This window comes from Odocoileus virginianus, chromosome 5 (assembly GCF_023699985.2).
Source record: "Odocoileus virginianus isolate 20LAN1187 ecotype Illinois chromosome 5, Ovbor_1.2, whole genome shotgun sequence".
In the NCBI taxonomy this organism is placed as follows: domain Eukaryota; kingdom Metazoa; phylum Chordata; class Mammalia; order Artiodactyla; family Cervidae; genus Odocoileus; species Odocoileus virginianus.
In genome coordinates, this window is record NC_069678.1 from 85925648 (window position 1) to 85946007 (window position 20360).

Consider the following 20360-nt stretch of genomic DNA (forward strand, 5'->3'; position numbering starts at 1 on the left):
TTATGCTTAAAAGTAAAACAATGTATGCTTGTATTCTCTTGGATTTAAACAGAAAGCTCTCTAGAAGGGTGTACAAAATATGAGTTATAAAAAATGGGTGCCTGTAGGTAGAATTTTTTGTGGAGGATGGAGAAAGAAGGCTTTTCACTTACACAACTGACCATACCTTTTGAAATTTATACCATGTGAAGGGTTTCCCCATTAAAAAAATAAAATTTTAAATAAAAAATTAGGGGGGGTGGTGATGTTTTAAACAGTAGTTTCCAAATGCTGGTCTGTATCTATGAATGCCCAAGAAAAATAATTTATTAATCTACCATGAAATCATAAAAATAATGATGTACAAAATTTTCTATATTGTTGATTTTAACTTGAAGGGTCATCTTTTATTCTCGATTAAGTAACTTTGTGTGGAGGTATTAGTAAATAGTTGTTATCAATGTAGTGTTTATTTACACAATGAGCAAAACTAGAAGTTGGCATCATTATGTCAATTCCTCAAATTTAGAGTCCTGAAATTCAAAGCACAGAGTTACTGATTTAGACTTAGCTTTTGTTCTCATATTGCATAATCGGTTTTCAGATATTATTTTGGAAGACATTTCTCCTGTGTATTTCATGGTGTCGTGTAAGTGATGAATTATAGCTGAAGGCTTTTCCACATTCATTACATTCATAAGGTTTTTCTCCTGTGTGATGCCTCTGATGTTTCTTAAAGGATGAATCATGCCTGTATGCTTTTCCACAGCGGTTGCATTCATATGCTTTTACTCCTGTATGAACAGTTTTATGGTTGCTAAGGTGTATCCTCTGCCTAAAGGCTTTCCCACATTCTTTACATTTGTAGGGTCTCTCCCCAGTATGGATTCTCTGGTGATGCGTTAGATAAGCTCTATGACTAAAGGTTTTACAACATGCAGTGCATGCATAGGGCTTCTCCCCAGTATGAATTCTTATATGTTCACTAAGGTGTCTAATCTGTCTAAAGGTTTTCCCACATTCATTGCACGTAAAGGGTTTCTCTCCAGAATGAGTTCTCAAATGCTGGATCAAGCTAATGTTCTGGCTGAAAGCTTTCTGACATTTATCACATATGTAGGGTTTCTCCCCAGTGTGGGTTCTATGATGCTGATTAAGAGATGAGCGATGTCTGAAGGCTTTGCCACATTCTTCACATTCAAAGGGCTTCTCACCAGTATGGATTCTCTGGTGTGTGGTAAGGGATGCACTTTGACTGAAGGCTCTTCCACATTCCTTACATCTGAAAGGTTTCTCACCAGTATGAATTCTCATGTGTTCAGTAAGGTGAATGGGTTGTTTGAAGACCTTTTCGCATATATTACACTCATAGGTTTTTACTCTTATGTAACTTGTTGGATGATTAATCAAATCTGATTTGCATTTGTTTCTCTTTCTAGGCGTGTCACATTTACGGAGCCTCTGTTCTATAACAACATTTGAACTCACAATATTTTTGCCAAATTTGTAAATTTCTTGGCTTCTCTTCTTATGGGTCATAGTGGTTTGTCTCACATTTCTTCCATGGCGATCCTGGTGCCTTTCTAACTCATCATCATATTTTGAGACTTTCTTCAATGTGGAATAAATGACATCATCCCTCATGAACCTTTCCATCATCATACCATGATACAACTGTTCTTGTAAAATGTTATATTTTGCATTTGACGCACTGGTTTCTGTTTTACTCTTCAAGTCTGAAAGAAACAGAAAAAATGAAAATAACTCATGTTCATTATGCTTTGAGAAATCAATTATTACACTGGGTATGGAATACAGATTTAGATAACAATACATATGAAGTGCATGAAATTTTGAGTATATTTATTTTTTGCATGAGGCATGTGGGTTCTTAATTCCCTGACCAGAGATCCAATCTGTGCCCCCTGCATTGGGAGCATGCAGTCTTAACCACTGGAGCGCCATGGAAGTCCCATGAAATTCTCAGTGTATTTAAATATGGTTATGCAGCCTGGAGAGGTAATGGGAAATTGAGACACAATGAACAAGGTAAAAGTGTGATTTTATATACAGAGTAAAATTTTGAACATTTTAATTTTCTATTAATACTAAAAAATGATATTTCAGGGCTATGTCTTAACAGTGTCTTTTTAACTGATAACTATTTTTGGAAAACATTCTCAGAAAGAGAAAAAGATTTCCCTCTTCCCACTCCAGCTAGTTCAGAAAAAGGTTTGAGGGAATTCCCCGGCAGTCCAGTCATTAGGACTCCAAGCTTTCACAGCTGAGGGTGAGGGTTCAGTGCCTCATCAGGGAGCTAAAATCCCACAAGACATGCAGTGTGGCTAAAAAATAAAAAAACAGAATAGCAATAAAATGTATGTCCTTCAGGATGAGTCTGACAAAAGATGTGTAATGTGTACAAGACTTTTATGGGGAAAATCCTGAAAATTTATTTTAAAAAATTAGAAAATATCAGTAAGTGGAACAATATACCATATTCCCAGACAACAGGACTCAATATCATAACATTAATTTCCCCCTAAATTGATCTATATTGATTCAATATATCCCAATCAAAATACCACCAGCGAATTTGTGTGTGTGTAATTGATGCACTCATTATGTAATTCATATGGAAAAGCAAGGGGCTAACAATAGCCAGGACAATTTTGAAGAATAAGATATTAAATCTCACTGTGAAATACAGTAATTAAGACAGTCTGACATTAGAGTAGGGATAGAAAATAGAAAAATGGAACAGGACAGATAAAGCCAGAAATAGACTCAGGTATATAAAGAAACTTGGCAGGTGACCAAGTAGCATCAACTATTCAATATATGGTTCTTGGGCTGATTACCCACATGTAAAAAGTTAAACTAGAGCCTCATCTCACACTATATATAAAATGTGTAGATTTAAACCTAAATATGGAAAAATAAAATTTTAAAGATATAAAATAATATATATTTTTCTATAAATCAATAAGGAAAAAATAATAGGAAGATTTGCAAAGGATATAAATAGGTAATTTACAGAAAAGAAATCCTGGAAGGATGGCTAACAAACATGAAAAACATGCTCCCTCTTATTAGTAATCATGAAAATGAAAAAAACAAGACACCATATTCAACCACTGAATTTATAAAAATGTGAAAGTTTGACAACACCAAGGGCTGACAAAGATGCTGAGTTCTGGAACCTCTCAAAAGTCTCAGATGGGAGTACAAACTGGTACAACTACTTTGAAGAACAATTTCCTGAAACATAAAGGTACATCTGCTCCATGACCCAACAAGTCTGCTTCTATCAAATATTTCAGAGATATACTTACATACTTACACAAGAAGTTACATATATAGTTTTACTGCAGTATCTCTGTAACCCCCAAATTTAGAAACCCCTAAATTTCTTATCAACAGAAAAATGGATAAATTGTGCTTTATTAATTCAATGGAAATGAATGATATGGATAAACATGAATGAATAATATGGATAAATATCAACAGTGTTGAATAAGAAAAGCAAGTGGAAGAAGTACATATACCATTTTTTTAAAGAATAAGAATATGCAAAGCAGTATTATAAGTAGTAATTTATGTGCTATAAGTCACAGCAAGGTCCTCTATGACCCACCTCCTAGAATAACAGAAATAAGAAAAATAAACAAGTAGGATCTAATTAAACTGAAAAATTTTTGCATAGCAAAGGAAACTATAAACAAGGTGAAAAGACAACCCTCAGAATGGGAGAAATAATAGCAAATGAAACAACTGATAAAGGATTAATTTCCAAAATATACAAGCAGCTCACACAATTCAATACCAGAAAAATAAAACAACCCAATCAAAAAGTGGGAAAAACACCTAAATAGACATTTCTCCAAAGAAGGCATACAGATGGCTAGTAAACACATGAAAAGATGCTCAATATTGCTTATTACTACAGAAATGCAAATCAAAACTATAATGATATATCACCTCACACTGGTCAGAATGGCTATCATCAAAAAATTTACAAGCAATAAATTCTGGAGAGGGTGTGGAGAAAAGGGAACCTCTTGCATGACCATTGTGCAAGACAGTATGGAGATTCCTTAAAAAACTAGGAATAAAACTACCATATGACCCAACAATCCCACCACTGGGCATATATCCTGACAAACCATAATTGAAAAAGACAGACGTACCCCAATGTTCATTGAAGCACTATTTACTATAGCTAGGACATGGAAGCAACCTAGATGTCCATCGACAGATGAATGGATAAAGAAGCTGTAGTACATATATACAATGGAATATTACTCAGCCATAAAAAGGAACATGAGTCAGTGCTAATGAGGTAGATGAACCTAGAGCCTAGTATACAAACTGAAGGAAGTCAAAAAGAGAAAAAAAAAAAACTGTATATTAACACGTATATACGGAATCTAGAAAGAGGTACTGATGAACCTGTGGTCAGGGCAGCAATGGAGACGCAGACACAGAGAACAGACTTAAGGAAATGAGTGAGTGGGGGGAAGGAGAGGGTGGGATGAATGGAGAGAGTAGCATGGGAACACATACACCACCATACGCAAAACACATGGCCAGTGGGAATTTGCTGTACGGCTCAGAGAACTCGAACCAGGTCTCTGTGACAACCTGGAAGGGTGGGATGGGGTGGGAGGTGGGCAGGAAGTTCAAGAGGGAGGAGATGTATGTGTACCTATGGCTGATATATGCTGATATACGGCAGAAATGAACACAATATTATAAATACAATTTATTTTTCAATTAAAAATAAATTTTAAAAATATTATATATTGCTTGGGAATATATACATACAATACAAATATGAAGACACATATAGGAATGACAATGTTTAAAGTCAGAAGAGTTGGTTATTTCACAAACAAGGATGGGAGTACTGTGGTTTAAGCTCTGTTTTATTTCTTAATCTAGGTAGAAAGTACATAGCAATTTATTGTAATGTTCTCTGTGCCTTTCTGAATATCTAAAATATTTCACAATAAAAGCGAAGTTTAAGAAGATTGTTAAAGATCACTGGATTTGATGAGAAGGAATCCCATGGTCATTTCTCTAGCAGGATTTTCCATAAAACATTTGTTAACAATAAATAAGGATACTTTACATCAAAGGAGAGTGAGAATCAAAGTTAAGATTGTAAAATCGAAGTTGATGAAAAGTGGAAATAGGATGTAAGAGAGAAGATTAAAGATCTGGAGAATGCAGTGAGTCTTGAAAAGAGATCTGCTTTCTGTGAGAAGAGACTATGTACATCTCAGAGGATGGGGAAAGGAGCTTTCGATTGGCAGACTTTAGGATACTGAAGAAAGAAAGAAAACCTTAATCAAGAGAAGACTTATCTTCCCTCCAACTCCAGAGACTTCTGCAGGGTCAGATGAAGAAAAGGACTGCAGACAGAGGAATGAAATCTAGTTCAGAGCATGCCTGTCCACCCGCTCAGCCTTTCTGCAGCCTGGGAAGATGCTGGGCACTCTGGCCTACATATTAAAAGGCACCATCTGCCTTGGCTCACCTGAACTGGGATCTCCTGGGCCTTCTTTCTCTGTCATCCATGGCTCTTCTCCTTTCTCCAACTGGGAAATCACACTAGGTTTGGAAAGCTGACAGCCTGCTTATGGAATGAAAAAAAGGGTATGAATATTATGTTGAGGTCAAAGATCCATCCCTGGGATGCAGTTTCAATCCTCAGGTTTTTAGGGTCTCTGAAGATGGGAAGGGGTACCAGAGCATGTTTTCCTATTCTCACTCTACAAAGTAAAGTGTTCCCCGAAGGGAAGAGATTCAGATATGTTCTGGCTTGATTTTCAAAGGTATGAAACATCCATCTCCAACACAGAACCCAAGGCCAGGCTCCAGGGAATCTACCGCATTTAATAATTTAGGAATTATTAATACTAAACTAAATATTAATCCTGTTAATAGGCAGGATTCTGGATGTATGTGTAGCCTGTCCTTACCCACTGAGACCAGATTCCCATAGTTCTCCAGCATCACCTCCCGGTACAGATTCCGGTGAGCAGGCGCCAGCTGCCCCCACTCCTCCTGGGTGAAGTCCACAGATATGTCCTTGAAGGTCAACAGTTCCTAGAATATCCAATATATCCCTTTTCAGCCTGAGACCACCTCTATCAAGATCCAATATGTTCTGACAGTTTTCTGAGAGGTTCTAAATTAGTTTTACTGGGAGTCTCCTCTGGATCTGTTTGGTAATTCTCTAGAGACTATCATAAACAATACATGAAAGGACAGATGGTTATTATATGTGTCTTAGAAAAAAACAAAATGAAGCAGGATAATGGCACCACGGAGAGCCACAGTGAGGATGAGGAAGATCTTTCGTGTAGGGTGTTAGGGTAAGTCTTCCTAAAAGGGTGATATTCGAACAGAGACATGACTCAGTAGGAAAGAGCCACACAGAAATCTGAGGGGAGAGTATTCCAGGCAGGAACAAAGGACCTGAGGACTGCGTATCCTTGGCTTGTCTGAGGAGCAGGAGAGTGGCCAGCATTGCTGAGGCAGGCAAGTGGAAGTAGATGAGACCAGAGGGCCCAGGGGAAGGGAGACAGGCTTTCAGCACTTACTGTCACAAAGACCAATGCATTCCTCCAAGGCTGAAATTCTGGGACCCTGCTGGAATTTAATGCAAGATGAACAAAATGGTTTGGAACTGTGATCAAGCTCTTCCTTAGCTCAAATACTGAATAGATAAAAAAGGATTGGCCCCTCAGCACTGATGGCATGGGGTGCTAATAGTTGGGTTAATCAGAAGTGAACTCAATCAAGGACCCTGGCGGTGGAAGGTCCATAACTTCCACTGCAGGGGGTATGGGTTCAAGTCCTGGTTGGGGACCTAAGATCCCACATGCCATGCAACCAAAAAAAGAAAAAAAGTGAATTTAATCAAACTAAAGTGCATCTCCACCAGAGCTCAGCCACAGCTCTAGGAAAAATATGATTAATCAGTCCCTCACCTTAACCACCAGTCAAGAGGAAAAGGCTTAGAGTCTTCTGCAAATAAACAGAATAGACAAACAGACTATATCTATCTATCTGTACATATATACATTTATTTATTGTTTATTTATCAAGAGAAACTATTCCATAGCCCAGATATTCATGCTTCATTAACAAACACAGGTCAGGGATGAATTTCATGCAACTCAACCCAAAGAAATTTTTTACATTCTGAAATCACTTTGCACTCTGAAAGATACCAGCCTTTCTCATCACCTTAAAATTTTTCACAGAACCATACTTTCTGCAGAATCTGTATATGCCTTAATTCTTGTTGTTTGCTGTTGTTAAGTCACTAAGTCATGTCCGACTCTGCTGCCCCATGGACTGCAGCACACCAGGCTTCCCTGTCCTTCACTCTATTCCGAAGTTTGCTCAAACTCATGTCCATTGAGTCAGTGATGCCATCCAATCATTTCATTCTCTGTTGCCCCCCTTCTCCTCCTGCCCTCAATCTTTTCCAGCATCAGGGTCTTTTCTATAAATCGGCTCTTTGCCTCAGATGGCCAAAGTATTGGAGCTCCAGCTTCAGCATCAGTCCTTCCAATGAATATTCAGGGTCGATTTCCTTTAGGATTGACTGGTTTGATCTCCTTGCTGTCCAAGGGACTCTCAAGAGTCTTCTCCAGCACCACAGTCTGAAAGCATCTTTGGGGCTCAGCCTTCTTTATGGTCCAACTCTCACATCTGTACACAACTGGAAAAACCATAGCTTTGACTAAATGGACCTTTGTCAGCAAAGTGATATCTCTGCTTTTTAATACGCTGTATAGGTTTGTCACAGTTTTTCTTCCAAAGAGCAAGCATCTTTTAATTTCATGGCTGCAGTCACCATTCACGGTGATTTTGGAGCCCTGCTTTGGAGCAGGAGAAATAAAACCTGCCACTGTTTCCATTTTCCCCCCATCTATTTGCCATGAAGTGATGGAACTGGATGCCCTGATCTTAGTATTTTGAATGTTGTTTTAAGCCAGCTTTTTCACTCTCCTCTTTCACCTTCATCAAGAGGCTCTTTAGTTCCTCTTCACTTTCTGCCATTACGCTGGTATCATCTGCATATCTGAGGTTGTTGATATTTCTCCTGGCAATCTTGATTTCAGCTTGTGATTCATCCAGCCCAGCATCTCACATGATGTACTCTGGATAGAAGTTAAATAAGTAGGGTGACAATATATAGCCTGGACATACTCCTTTCCCAATTTTGAACCAGTCCATTGTTCTATGTCCAGTTCTAACTTTGCTTTTTGACCTGCATACAGGTTTTTCAGGAGACAAGTAAAGTGGTCTGGTATTCCCATCTCATTAAAAATTTTCCAGAGTTTGTTGTGATCCACACAGTCAAAGGCTTTAGCATAGTCAATGAAGCAGAAGTGGATTTTTTTTTTTTAATTCCCTTGCTGTTTCTATGATCCAACAGGTGGTGGCAATTTGATCTCGGGGTTCCTCTGCCTTTTCTAAATTCAGCTTGAACATCTGGAAGTTCTTAGTTCACATATTGTTGAAGCCTAGCTTAAAGTATTTTGAGCATTACCTTGCTAGCATGTGAAATGAGCGCAACTGTACTGTAGTTTGAACATTCTTTGGTGTTGCCTTTCTTTGGGACTGGAATGAAAACTGACCTTTTCCAGTCCTGTGGCCATTGCTGAGTTTTCCAAATTTGTTGGCATATTGAGTGCAGCACTTTAACAGCATCATCTTTTAGGATTTGAAACAGCTCAACTGGAATTCTATCACCTCCACTAGCTTTGTTTGTAGTAATGCTTCCTAAGGCTGCCTTGTCTTCCCACTCCAAGATATCTGGCTCTAGGTGAGTGACCACACCAACATGGTTATCTGGGTCATTAAATCTTTTTTGTACAGTTCTTCTGTGTATTCTTGCCACCTCTTCTTAATCTTTTCTGCTTATGTTAGGTCCTTGCCATTTCTGTCCTTTATTCTGTCTTTCTTGGTTTACCAAAGCAAACTTGTAGAAAGTTGCAACTCCCAGAGATACAACGATTGCTCTAACAATATGAAATTGCACATGCTTGGCCAGGAAGCTACACATCTGAGGTTTCATTAAAAAACTGGAAGCAATCATAGTTATTCTCAGTACCAATGTCCTTCCACGCTGATAGGGAAATGAATCTATCTATGCATATTTCATCCTCCACTGTTCTTTTATACATAATATCTGAATCATAATAAAAAATTATTAGGCAACTGAAGGAGGAAAAGCTGACCTATAATCAAGAAATAAAAACATAAGAAGTAAAGATCTAGGTCACCAAGTCACTGGAAGAAGCAGACAAGAAATTTAAAGCAATTATTAAAATATATGTTGAAGAGTTTACAATAAAATATGGATGGAATAGGTCAAAACGTCAGGGTAATTGAGGAGAGACAGAAATGCCAAAAAAGAACTAAAAGACAATTCTACAACTGAAAAATACAATATCTGAAAAATCCATTGGATGGGCTTAACATCAGATGGACCCTGATGAAGACAAGATCAGTGAAACTTAACACAGGTCAATAGACAGTATTCAAATAGAAGCACCAAGAGAGAAAAAGGAAAAAAAAGGGATAATATCACATGGTCTAATATACATGTAATTAAAATCTCAGAAGAAGAATGAGAAGAAACGAATATTTGAAGAAATAAAGGCTGAAAATTTTCCAAGTTAGATTAAAAAAAATCAACCCATAAATGCAAAAGGCAGCAAATCCTCCACCAAAAGAAAAAATATTCAAAGAATACCATGTCTATGCACATCATAAAAACTGCTGAAGAGCAAAGATAAAAGGGAAGATTATAAAAGCAGTGAAAAGAAAGTAGGAAAGGAAGAACAGGAACACCAGAAAAGTTAGTATAAAATAAACAAAAAGACATGTCACATCTGGGGAAAGAATAAGAAAAATAGTTCACTTTTTATCTGAAGCAATATAAGCCAAAAGACAATGGAACATCCTTAAAGTGCCTAAAAGAAAAAAAAAAAACGGTAACCCTAGAATTCTATATCCAGTAAAAGATCCTCTAATAGGAAGATCATATAAAGACATTTCTAGATCACCAAAGCTGTGAGGATTCGTCATCTGAAGACCCACACAACAGGAAATGCTAAATGATGTTCTTCAGGCTGAAGGGAAATGATGTCAGAAACTTAGAACCTAAAGGAAGGACTGAAAAGTGCTCCAACTGGTAAAGTGAAAGAAAGTCACTTAGTCGTGTCTGACTCTTTGTGACCCCTATGGACTGGAGCTTACCAGGCTCCTCTGTCCTTGGAATTCTCCAGGCAAGAACACTGGAGTAGGTTGACATTTCCTTCTCCAGGGCATCTTCCTGACCCAGGGATCAAACCCAGGTCTCCTGCACTGTAGGTGGATCCTTTACTGTCTGAGCCACCAGGAAAGCCTGCACTGGTAAATATGTGGGCAAATATGAAAGGCTCATTTTTTTCCTTTTCTTAATCTCTTATGAGACAGTTTACTGTTAAAAGCAAAAATAAGGACATGTATTATGGGGTATATAACATGTAAAGTGAAAAGCATGATGACAACAAACACAGAGTGGGAAGAGTAAATGGGAAAATAAGACTTTCATATTCTTTGTGAAACAGTATAATAGTAATTCAACTGTGACATGTTTAAAATGCATATTGTAATGGCCAGGACAACCACTAAAAACAAATCAAAGTATAGCTAAAAAAAGTCATTAGAGGACACAAAATAGAATACTAAAAAACTGCACAATCCAAAAGAAGGCCAGAGAGGAGGAACAAAGAAATGAAAGAATAGGTTTGACAAACAGCAAACAAAGGACAAGAACATACACTTAAATTCTACCGTATCAGTGATTGCCTGTGCGCTCAGTCACTTCAGTTGTGTACTACTCTTTGTGACTCTATGGACTGTAGCCCGCCAGGCTCCTCTTGTCCTTGGGATTCTTCAGGCAAGAATACTGGAGTGAGTTGCCATGCCCTCCTCCAAGGGATCTTCCCTACCCAGGACACTGAACCCATGTCTCCTGCGTCTCCTACATTGCAGGCGAGTTGTTTTTGGTTTTTTGGGGCTGCAGCGGGTCTTTGTTGCAGCATGCAGTATCTTTAGTTGTGGCATGTGGGATCTAGTTCCCTGAGCAGGGATCAAACCCAGGCATCCTGCATTGGAAGCATGGAGTCTTAGCTACCGGGCCACCGGGGAAATCCTGTAGGCGATTCCTTACCCACTGAGCCACCTGGGAAGCTCCATATCAATGATTATGTAACTGTTAACAGACTAAGCAAGCAAGGCCCAGCTGTATCTAAGAAGGGCCACACTTTAAATATAAAGGCACAAATAAGTTAAAAGAATGAAAAAAGCTATACCATACCAACAATAACTAAAAACACTGGATAAGTTACATTAAATCAGACAAAGTGGGCTTAGGAAAAAGAATATGATGAGACATTTCCTAATGATAAATGGTCATCTCATTAAGAAGACAATAATCCTATGTGTTTATGTGCCTGGTAACAGAATTCGACATGACAGAACTAAAGGGAGATATGAACAAAACCACAATAATTAGAGATTTTAACACTCCTCTCACTAAGTGATAGAACAAGTAGACAAAAATTTATCAAGGATGTAGATCTGAACACCTATCAATCAACTTAACCTGACATTTGTAGAGCATTATACCTAACCACTGCCACATACAGATTCTTTCTCAAAGTTTTTATTCTGAGATTACAGATTTATCAGATAATTTTAATCATAGATTTACATGCAGTTATAAGAAATAAAGCAGAAATCCCATGTACTCTTTTTACTGGGGGCGAAACAGAGTTTTGATTGGGAAGGGGCACAAGTGAACATTCTGAGAGGCAGAAATGCTCTGTATCTTGACTTGGTTACATGGTGTATAAATGTCAAAATAGAACCATGTACTTTCTTAAGTGTTTTTCCTATATATAAATTATACCTCAATCTTAAGAAATTTAATCCTCAGCCCTCAGATTGGGAGAAAATAATAGCAAATGAAGCAACAGACAAAGGATTAATCTCAAAAATATACAAGCAACTCCTCCAGCTCAACTCCAGAAAAATAAATGACCCAATCAAAAAATGGGCCAAAGAACTCAACAGACATTTCTCCAAGGAAGACATACAGATGGCTAACAAACACATGAAAAGATGCTCAACATCACTCATTATCAGAGAAATGCAAATCAAAACCACAATGAGGTACCCTTATACGCCAGTCAGGATGGCTGCTATCCAAAAGTCTACAAGCAATAAATGCTGGAGAGGGTGTGGAGAAAAGGGAACCCTCTTACACTGTTGGTGGGAATGCAAATTAGTACAGCCACTATGGAAAACAGTGTGGAGATTTCTTAAAAAGCTGGAAATAGAACTGCCATATGACCCAGCAATCCCACTTCTGGGCATACACACCAAGGAAACCAGATCTGAAAGAGACACGTGCACCCCAATGTTCATCGCAGCACTGTTTATAATAGCCAGGACATGGAAGCAACCTAGATGCCCATCAGCAGACGAATGGATGAGGAAGCTGTGGTACATATACACCATGGAATATTACTCAGCCATTAAAAAGAATTCATTTGAATCAGTTCTAATGAGATGGATGAAACTGGAGCCCATTATACAGAGCGAAGTAAGCCAGAAAGATAAAGACCATTACAGTATACTAACACATATATATGGAATTTAGAAAGATGGTAACGATAACCCTATATGCAAAACAGAAAAAGAGACTCAGATGTATAGAACAGACTTGTAGACTCTGGGAGAAGGCGAGGGTGGGATGTTTCAAGAGAACAGCATTGAAACATGTATATTATCTAGGGTGAAACAGATCACCAGCCCAGGTTGGGTGCATGAGACAAGTGCTCGGGCCTGGTGCACTGGGAAGACCCAGAGGGATTGGGTGGAGAGGGAGGTGGGAGGGGGGACTGGGATGGGGAATACATGTAAATCCATGGCTAATTCATTTTAATGTATGACAAAAACCACTGCAATGATGTAAAGTAATTAGCCTCCAACTAATAAAAATAAATGGAAAAAAAAAAAAGAAATTTAATCCTTTCCAGTGCTAAGAATCCCACCAATATTTTAACTGTCAGGAGGTAAGAATTCCATAAAAGTGGAATATAGAGATAAGATAACTCTCCAAATAATTAGAATATTACTATTTCTTCCATATTACTGGAAATAGCCCTGGAATGCATTTCAATTCTAAAAGATGTTAGCACCTGAATTAGCTAAAGAAAATGGCATCATAAAAAACCTAAAAAAAAAAATCACAGAGCAAGTAAATACCAGAGATAAGTTCAAATTCTGTACCATCTAATTCCAGAACCCAAGTTCTCAGTTAAAACTCTTCTGTCCTCGGATAACGTCTCCTCTTTAATAAGTCTTCCTTTCACATTTACTCTACAGTTTTCCTTCTCTACTTCACCTGTGCTTCTACCAGGTGGTGAGGACATGTTCCCATACCCTGCTGTAACTGCCCAGCCTGTCTAATGTGTGTGCTCCATAGCCTGACCATTTCTTCTCTGCTCAGGTCTTTAGCTGTTATTTGACCTCTGCTCATGCCACTATTCTATGGGCCACCTCAGGAAGTGACAGATGTAACCCATTTTTTAGTATAAAATAAAAACTGAGGTTTATCTTAGATCCCATATGGTACCTGTTGGTTTTTATGGGTTGGAATTAAATCATTCATTTTGCTTTCTCTACAAAAATTTGTATTAGATGTTGGCTGGAAAGAAACATTTTTTTAAAAAATATTTTTTGGCCACACAGCATGTGGAATCTTAGTGCCCCAACCAGGGATCAAACCCGCACTCCCTGCAGTGGAAGTGCAGAGTTGTAACCACTGGACTGCCATGGAAGTCCGAAGAAACGTTTTCTAAAAGGAGGGAAACTGCCGCCACTGTGGACCTGTTTTCTGCACAAGATCAACTTGCACTGAGTTCCCTAGTTAAATTCATTAGCCTTAATATACCCAACTCCCCAGAAAAGGGCAAATTATAATCTTAAAAACTAAAAAGCATGTCAAGAAAGTGACAGAAAACTCCAACCCACCTGGGAGTCTGTTGTTGGGGTCCCGGGGGTTAATTCATCCTTTAAACTTTCTCCCTGGGTCTCATCAGCATCCTGAGATAGCAGAGCTGAGGAAGGAAAAGAGCCAGAAAGTTTGCATCTTCCCTTACCCCATTAAATAGAAAAACTGCCTGCAGTCCTGCTCAATACAGCCCCTCTTTGAACACATTCACAGAGAGAGACATTCAGAGCGACTCAAGAGCAGACTAGAGTCTCCTTAATGAGAAGGACCTGCGGTGAATTGATTGGGGTATTAATGTTTCCCAATGGTCAATGATGATCCAGAAGCATTGACCTACAAGGCCACTCGTCTGTTCAGAATCCTCAAAGGTTCCCCACTTACAAGCAAGAAAAATCCAAACACTTCCCACGGACTTCATGGCACTCTACAATCTGCCTGAAGCGTATCTTCCCAGCATTAGTTTCCTATAACCACCACCCTTTATCTATGGGACACATGCACTGACCACATTCTTATCCCTCAGTTAGACTAGAACAGTCTCCATTCTCTGAACCACTCTTCAAGGTCCCCACTTTTGTATTTTTTCCCAATTCTTCCATAAAAACCAAAGACATCTTTTAAGGCTCAATTCAGTGCTATCTGCTTTGTGAATATTTCTCTGATAAATACAACCAGAAGAATTTTCCTGTCTCTTCCAAAAGAACTTTACCATAAAATGTATTTAGGCTACTTTCTCTTCTTTCCATCCGGGTATGTGTCTATCTCTATCAATTAATAATTAGCATTAGAGATCATTATTCATTTTTCCATCTATCAAGATGCTTAACAAAGTCCCTGTCTGACTTTTGAAGTGTTAAAGATGAACTAAGAGACCCCATGAGATATACTAATTCCTCTGTCCATCCATCTATCCTAAGCTGGCCAGCAAATACTGTGTAACCTTGGACATGTTTCCCACTGAACTCAAAACAGTTCAAGGTAAAGTGAGAGTAACCAAGAATGTCATTCCTTCCTCCTAGCAGGAGATGAAAAGAAAGAAAAAGCATTGGTATGGCAGTAAACTGACTGGGACTAATAAAGGAAAACCACTGAAGGGCTTAAGGGGGTAGAAACCTTTGACTCTGATGTCTGTAAATAACACTTATACAGCTGCTGGTGGGGAACACCCTGAATTCTGTCTTCCTGTCCTGTGCTTATTGGAGGACAGATGGGAGCAGCATTGAGCACACCTCGCAGGGACCCTGTGCTTAGAGCCTAACATTTTCTTGCACAGCTATCTCCTTCCCAAAGCCACAAGCACAAGCCCCAAGGACCTACTCTCTCCCAATTTTCTCTGCCAGAGACCACCTCAGTGATGTGTGTACCTATTTTTCCCAAGCAGATTGAGAACCCTTCTTCCTCCTCCATCCCCCCATCCATCAGCCTACTCTCACCTCCTCCTTCAAACATCTTGGTCACATCCTCCCACAGGGGCGCCCCCTCTTTGGCCTTCTCTGGATGGTGCAACTTCACCCATGTGCTGGCCTCGGTGGGCAGGGTGATCAGGAGCTGCTGCAGCATGATGATGCCTCCTGACTGACCTCGTCCACTTCTGGTGAGGAAACGGCCAGAGCCTCTGCTGAGATGCCTCACAGTTGCGTGGTCCTCCTGTGATCACAGTCTCCTGCCCTCAGTATTCTTGTGTGTGCTTAGGGGCTCCTGGAGGCTGATGTGGCTCTCACAGCTCTGAAAAACTGATTCCTCTCTAAAAGTAAGTCCTGCCTGCTTGCAGGTTGGCTGGTTGAGTAGGTCTGAGTCTATGCCTCTTCATAATCTTCTAGAGAAGCAAAAGGCAGGGAGGAGGGATCCAGAAAACCGATCATACAGATAGAACTCCAGAACTTGCAGAAACATACTTAAAACTGCAAAATATCCAAAAACAAAGATTTAGCATCAATGTGAAAATAAGTATAATCTACGCTTTGGATGCAGCTCTAATTTCCAGTTCCATACACACTTTCACAAATAGCACAGATACACACAAATACCAAAGATACACACAAATACCAAAGATACACAAACATGCACAGACCTTGCCTTGACTTTCCTCTTTGGAAGCTCCAATAGTTTGGCCACCTGATGCGAACAGCTGACTCTTTGGAAAAGAGCCTGATGCTGGGAAAGATTGAAGGCAGAAGAAGAGGACAACAGAGGATAAGGCGGTTGGATGACATCACTGATTCAGTGGACATGAACTTGGACAAACTCTGGGAGATGGTGAGGGACAGAGAGATCTGACATGCTGCAGTCTATGGGGTCACAAAGAGTCGGACACGACTTGGCAACTGAACAACAACAACAAGCTGCATGTATCTTCTGCTTGGGCACAGACAGACTTGGGAGTTAAGAGGGCAAGCTTAGAAATCAAATAGCCTAGGTTAGAATCCTGACACAGACACTTAAAAACTCTAAGACACTTCAATTCTCTGAGTTTCCATTTCATCCATCTAGAAAATGCAGATAAGAAGTGTACTTCGTAGGGTTGTAACAATGTTGGGAATACAGTACCTTAATAGACATTATTATAAACCTTTTGCTTTAATGTGCAACCACAACATTACTTTTTAGAGTTATTTTTAAAACAATTACAGATCTGAATTTAAAGTCTCAAGTATCTCAAGTATAGTACTTCAAATATAATGAGAACTATTGCAGAACTGCTCCTGGCAGGAAATTTTGGAAACCGCCTATCTTTTCGTGGAAGCCCTTGGCATTTGAACAGGTGCCTCTACAGCGACTAAGTACAGTGTATTAGGGCCTCAAGAACAATCCCAGTCCTAGCTCCCTGAAAAGGGAGCTGGCCCAACTTTTTGAAGTTTGTGGGGCAGGGTGTTTGGCTTCTTGTTTTCAGCTGTGACTGATGCAGAGAAAGGAGCTGTATTGGAGCATATGAAAAATATCCTGCCCCCAAATATATGAAAAGTAAAATGGTTTGTTACCCAAGTGGAGAAACTTTCCAATCTTATTCCCCAAATGGTTAACGACAGAGAAGCTTCATTTCGAGTGTAACCCCTTCTCACTACTCCCAGAAATGTCTCTCTCGGACCTAAGAAACTACAGAGAGCGTAGCTTGCTACTCACCAGAGCGGCTGTGGACGCTGGTAGGACCAGAGATGGGGGACATGAGAGAGCCGGTTCTTGAGGTTTTCAGCTCCAGAGGGTGTCTCTTTAGAGAAGAACCGGTAAGAGATTTTGTTCTTCCCCAGCCTTTTATAGACAGACCACATCGACACCCAACACAATGACTTTTTTAAAAAACGCTGAACATTCACGCAGGCTTCCTTCTGAAGCCCAAAGGACTATCGGTCTCCACACCGGACCAGGGCTCTTTTCCAAATTTCTGAGAGGCGGCCTAGGGCGGGTGCTGAGGCACCAGATAAACCCACAGCCCCTCCAACGTGTCCTTTCGCAGCCACACTCCCGGGAGCAGGGCTTTGGGGACCTGCAAGGCCAAGGGAACGCTGAACCGGCTTTCAACAGACCCGGGCTAGGCTACCGCTCGCCAGCCGCTGCTTTGATGCCAGGCCGGCGGCAGTGGCGAGGCCCACCGGCGCCCCGCCTCCTGGGCCTCAGCCGGGGTGTCCCGGCCCCTCCGCAGTAGCGAAGCGCCGTTGCCCGCGCCCCTGTTCGCCTTCGCCCAGGCCCTGGCGGGTCCCGGGTGCTGCCCCCGACGCAGCCGCAGTGCTATCTACCCCGGTGCCCTCGACTCTTCCGGCGGCTCGGCACGCCCCGCCGCCGGCTCCGCCCATCAGGAGCAGCCAGAGTTCGCCCTCTCCCGGGAGGCAGGCGCTCCCGAAAATCCGGAACCCGGATTCTGCGGAGCGCGCCTGGGCACGCCGCCCCCACGACTGCCAGACCCTGGGCAGCGGCCACCCAGGCGAACCGCCCGCGTTTCCTGACAGCGGTCCCAAGAGACTAGGTAACCGGCCCAGCTCTTCCCCTGCGAAAGCCCTTTCTTTGTCCTTCATTCATTTATTCAACTATCTTCTGAATCCCTAGGTCTGTTCACACATTGTTACAGGCTCTGGGGAAATACCAGTTATCAAAACTCAATCCCTGCTTTCTTGGATCTTAATTCTGGGAAAATTAAATAGATAATAATAATAATGTAGAAAGGTAATGCTCTCTGCCACCCAGTGAATTGCCCACTATCAAGGCATCAGCCACTGCAGACCTCACGAATGGTGTACCCTGAGGTGAATTCAGGATGGAGACAAACAGGAAACCTTCTGCCCTCTGGCTGACTGTAGATAGTTAAGACACATATCTAAGGAATAATTTCAATGAGCAGGGCCTTTACCTTCTGCTATGACTTGTTATAGCAGATGTGAGAGCTGGACTGTGAAGAAAGCTGAGCGCCAAAAAATTGATGCTTTTGAACTGTGGTGTTGGTGAAGACTCTTGAGAGTCCCTTGGACTGCAAGGAGATCCAACCAGTCCATCCTAAAGGAGATCAGTCCTGGGTGTTCATTGAAGGACTGATTCTGAAACTGAAACTCCAATAATTTGGCCACCTGGTGCGAAGAGTTGACTCATTGGAAAAGACCCTGATGCTGTGAGGGATTGGCGACAGGAGGCAGAAGGGGATGACAGAGGATGAGATGGCTGGATGGCATCACCGACTCGATGGGCATGAGTTTGAGTAAACTCCGGGAGTTGGTGATTGACAGGGAGGCCTGGCGTGCTGCAATTCATGGGGTCGCAAAGAGTTGGACACGACTGAGGGACTGAACTGAACTGATGACTTGTTAATGACTTGTTTATGACTTTTAATCTAGTCATCACTGAAAAGATTGTTTCCTGTATTTTGAGTTACTTCCTAACCTCTTTCAGGTACTGCGTCTGGTGTGCCTGATTCCAGAGCAACTTGTCCTTCTCCAGAGGATAAACTCTAGTCTCTTTTGGATGAGGAAAGGTGGTAATGTAAACTCATGTTTACAAAATAAAGAGAAACTCACATAGTTAATCAGCCCTAGTTAATTGCATTTTAAACAAATTAACTTAAAAAATAACCCATCTTAAAAGTATGTCTGTTATGATTGACCATTCTTAAAAGCTTATAAATTCTGAACCATTTGTAAACAAAAAAAGGAGGGACTTCCCAGGTGGTCCAGTGTCTAAGACTCTGCCCTCTCAATGCAGGGGGCCCAGGTTTGATCCGTGGTCAGGGACCTAGATCCCACATGACAAAACTAGAGTTTGTATTGCACAACTAAATATCCTGTGTGCTGCAACTAAGACCTGGCCAGCCAAACAAACAAATAAAAATAAATATTAAAAAAATAAAATAAAAATTTGTGTTAAAAAAAAAAAGGAAACAAGATTTCCTCACCTATAAAAGCTAGGTGAGAAAGTATAGGAATGGCGTTTCTCTATTGTCATAGATACCCAGTTCAATTCAGTTCAAATCAAAATAATTCAGCAAGTATTTATTGAGTCCCTACTGTATGCCAGGCACTTGTGATGCACCAGTCAACAAAACAGATCCCTGCTCTCATGGAGCTTACATTCTCCTAAGGGAAAATATGAGTAAATAATAAGCATAATAAATGTGTAAATTATCAATATCTAGTATGTTATGTAAGATGTGATATGGACAAAGAAGGAACAGAACACGTTAAGGGAATTTGGGAATACAGAAGTTAGGGGGCAAGGAAAAGGTTGTAATATTAAGTAGCATGGTCAGAACAGGCTTCAGTGAAAAGGTAACATTTGAGCAAAAGTGAGGAAGGAAGGGTAGGATGTCTGAAGGAACAGCTAGTGTAAAGGCCCAGTAGCAGGAATAGGCTATAGTTCAGAATGGAGGTCTTGGCTGGAGACATGAATTTGGCAGTTGATACAACCATAAAATACCAACAGAGATGTTGTTTTAAGCCAGGAGACCATGTAAGATCACTGAGACACAGATTGTAGATAAAGAAAAGTGATGGTTGTGCTTTTCACGAAAGGAAGCAATCAAAACACGCCAAATTCTTGGGAAATCTAAGACCACAGAAACATGGAAGAACATATATGAGGCAAAGTGAGCACCCTCACTCTGTCCTTCTGCCCATCAAAGTCATACAGGACTTATGAGTTAGAAGCCAGTTTTTTTCAGGTAAATATACTAATATAAAATATCTAGAGATAATGGAATATATTCTGGATTAACAGCTTTACTTTTGATATTTCACACAATGTTCAGGCAGTTAAATTGTTTTGAACTGCCATTTAAGAGTAAGAAGCTGAACTTGACCAATCTCCA

The 20360-nt window shown here is 40.3% G+C and overlaps 1 protein-coding gene across 5 annotated transcripts; it reads right to left on the reverse strand.

Moving 5' to 3' along the window:
- Positions 1-336: 336 nt before the first annotated feature.
- Positions 337-17850, reverse strand: ZFP69 (ZFP69 zinc finger protein). 5 transcript variants are annotated; one of them, XM_070468355.1, is made up of 7 exons: positions 17198-17850; positions 16149-16231; positions 15511-15978; positions 14098-14183; positions 5967-6093; positions 5522-5620; positions 337-1715 (listed from the first exon to the last, which is right to left on the reverse strand). In XM_070468355.1, exons 3-7 carry the CDS (start codon positions 15635-15637, stop codon positions 580-582), a joined length of 1575 nt encoding a protein of 524 aa, XP_070324456.1. In that variant the 5' UTR covers positions 15638-15978; positions 16149-16231; positions 17198-17850; the 3' UTR covers positions 337-579. The 5 variants fall into 5 exon arrangements, with proteins under 5 accessions (XP_070324456.1, XP_020749745.2, XP_020749742.2 ...); XM_020894086.2 differs by lacking the exon at positions 16149-16231 and having other exon boundaries at positions 5522-5617; XM_020894083.2 differs by lacking the exon at positions 16149-16231.
- Between the last annotated feature and the right edge of the window lie 2510 nt (positions 17851-20360).

Excerpts from the sequence above, each read along its gene's own strand:
- ZFP69 (XM_020894083.2), bottom strand. The coding sequence starts at position 15,637 with ATGCTGCAGCAGCTCCTGATCACCCTGCCCACCGAGGCCAGCACATGG. Across the intron at positions 6,094-14,097 it reads CCCCAACAACAGACTCCCAG|GAACTGTTGACCTTCAAGGA; the intron begins GTGGGTTGGAGT and ends TGGATATTCTAG. Across the intron at positions 1,716-5,521 it reads CCCAGGAGATCCCAGTTCAG|ACTTGAAGAGTAAAACAGAA; the intron begins GTGAGCCAAGGC and ends TGTTTCTTTCAG.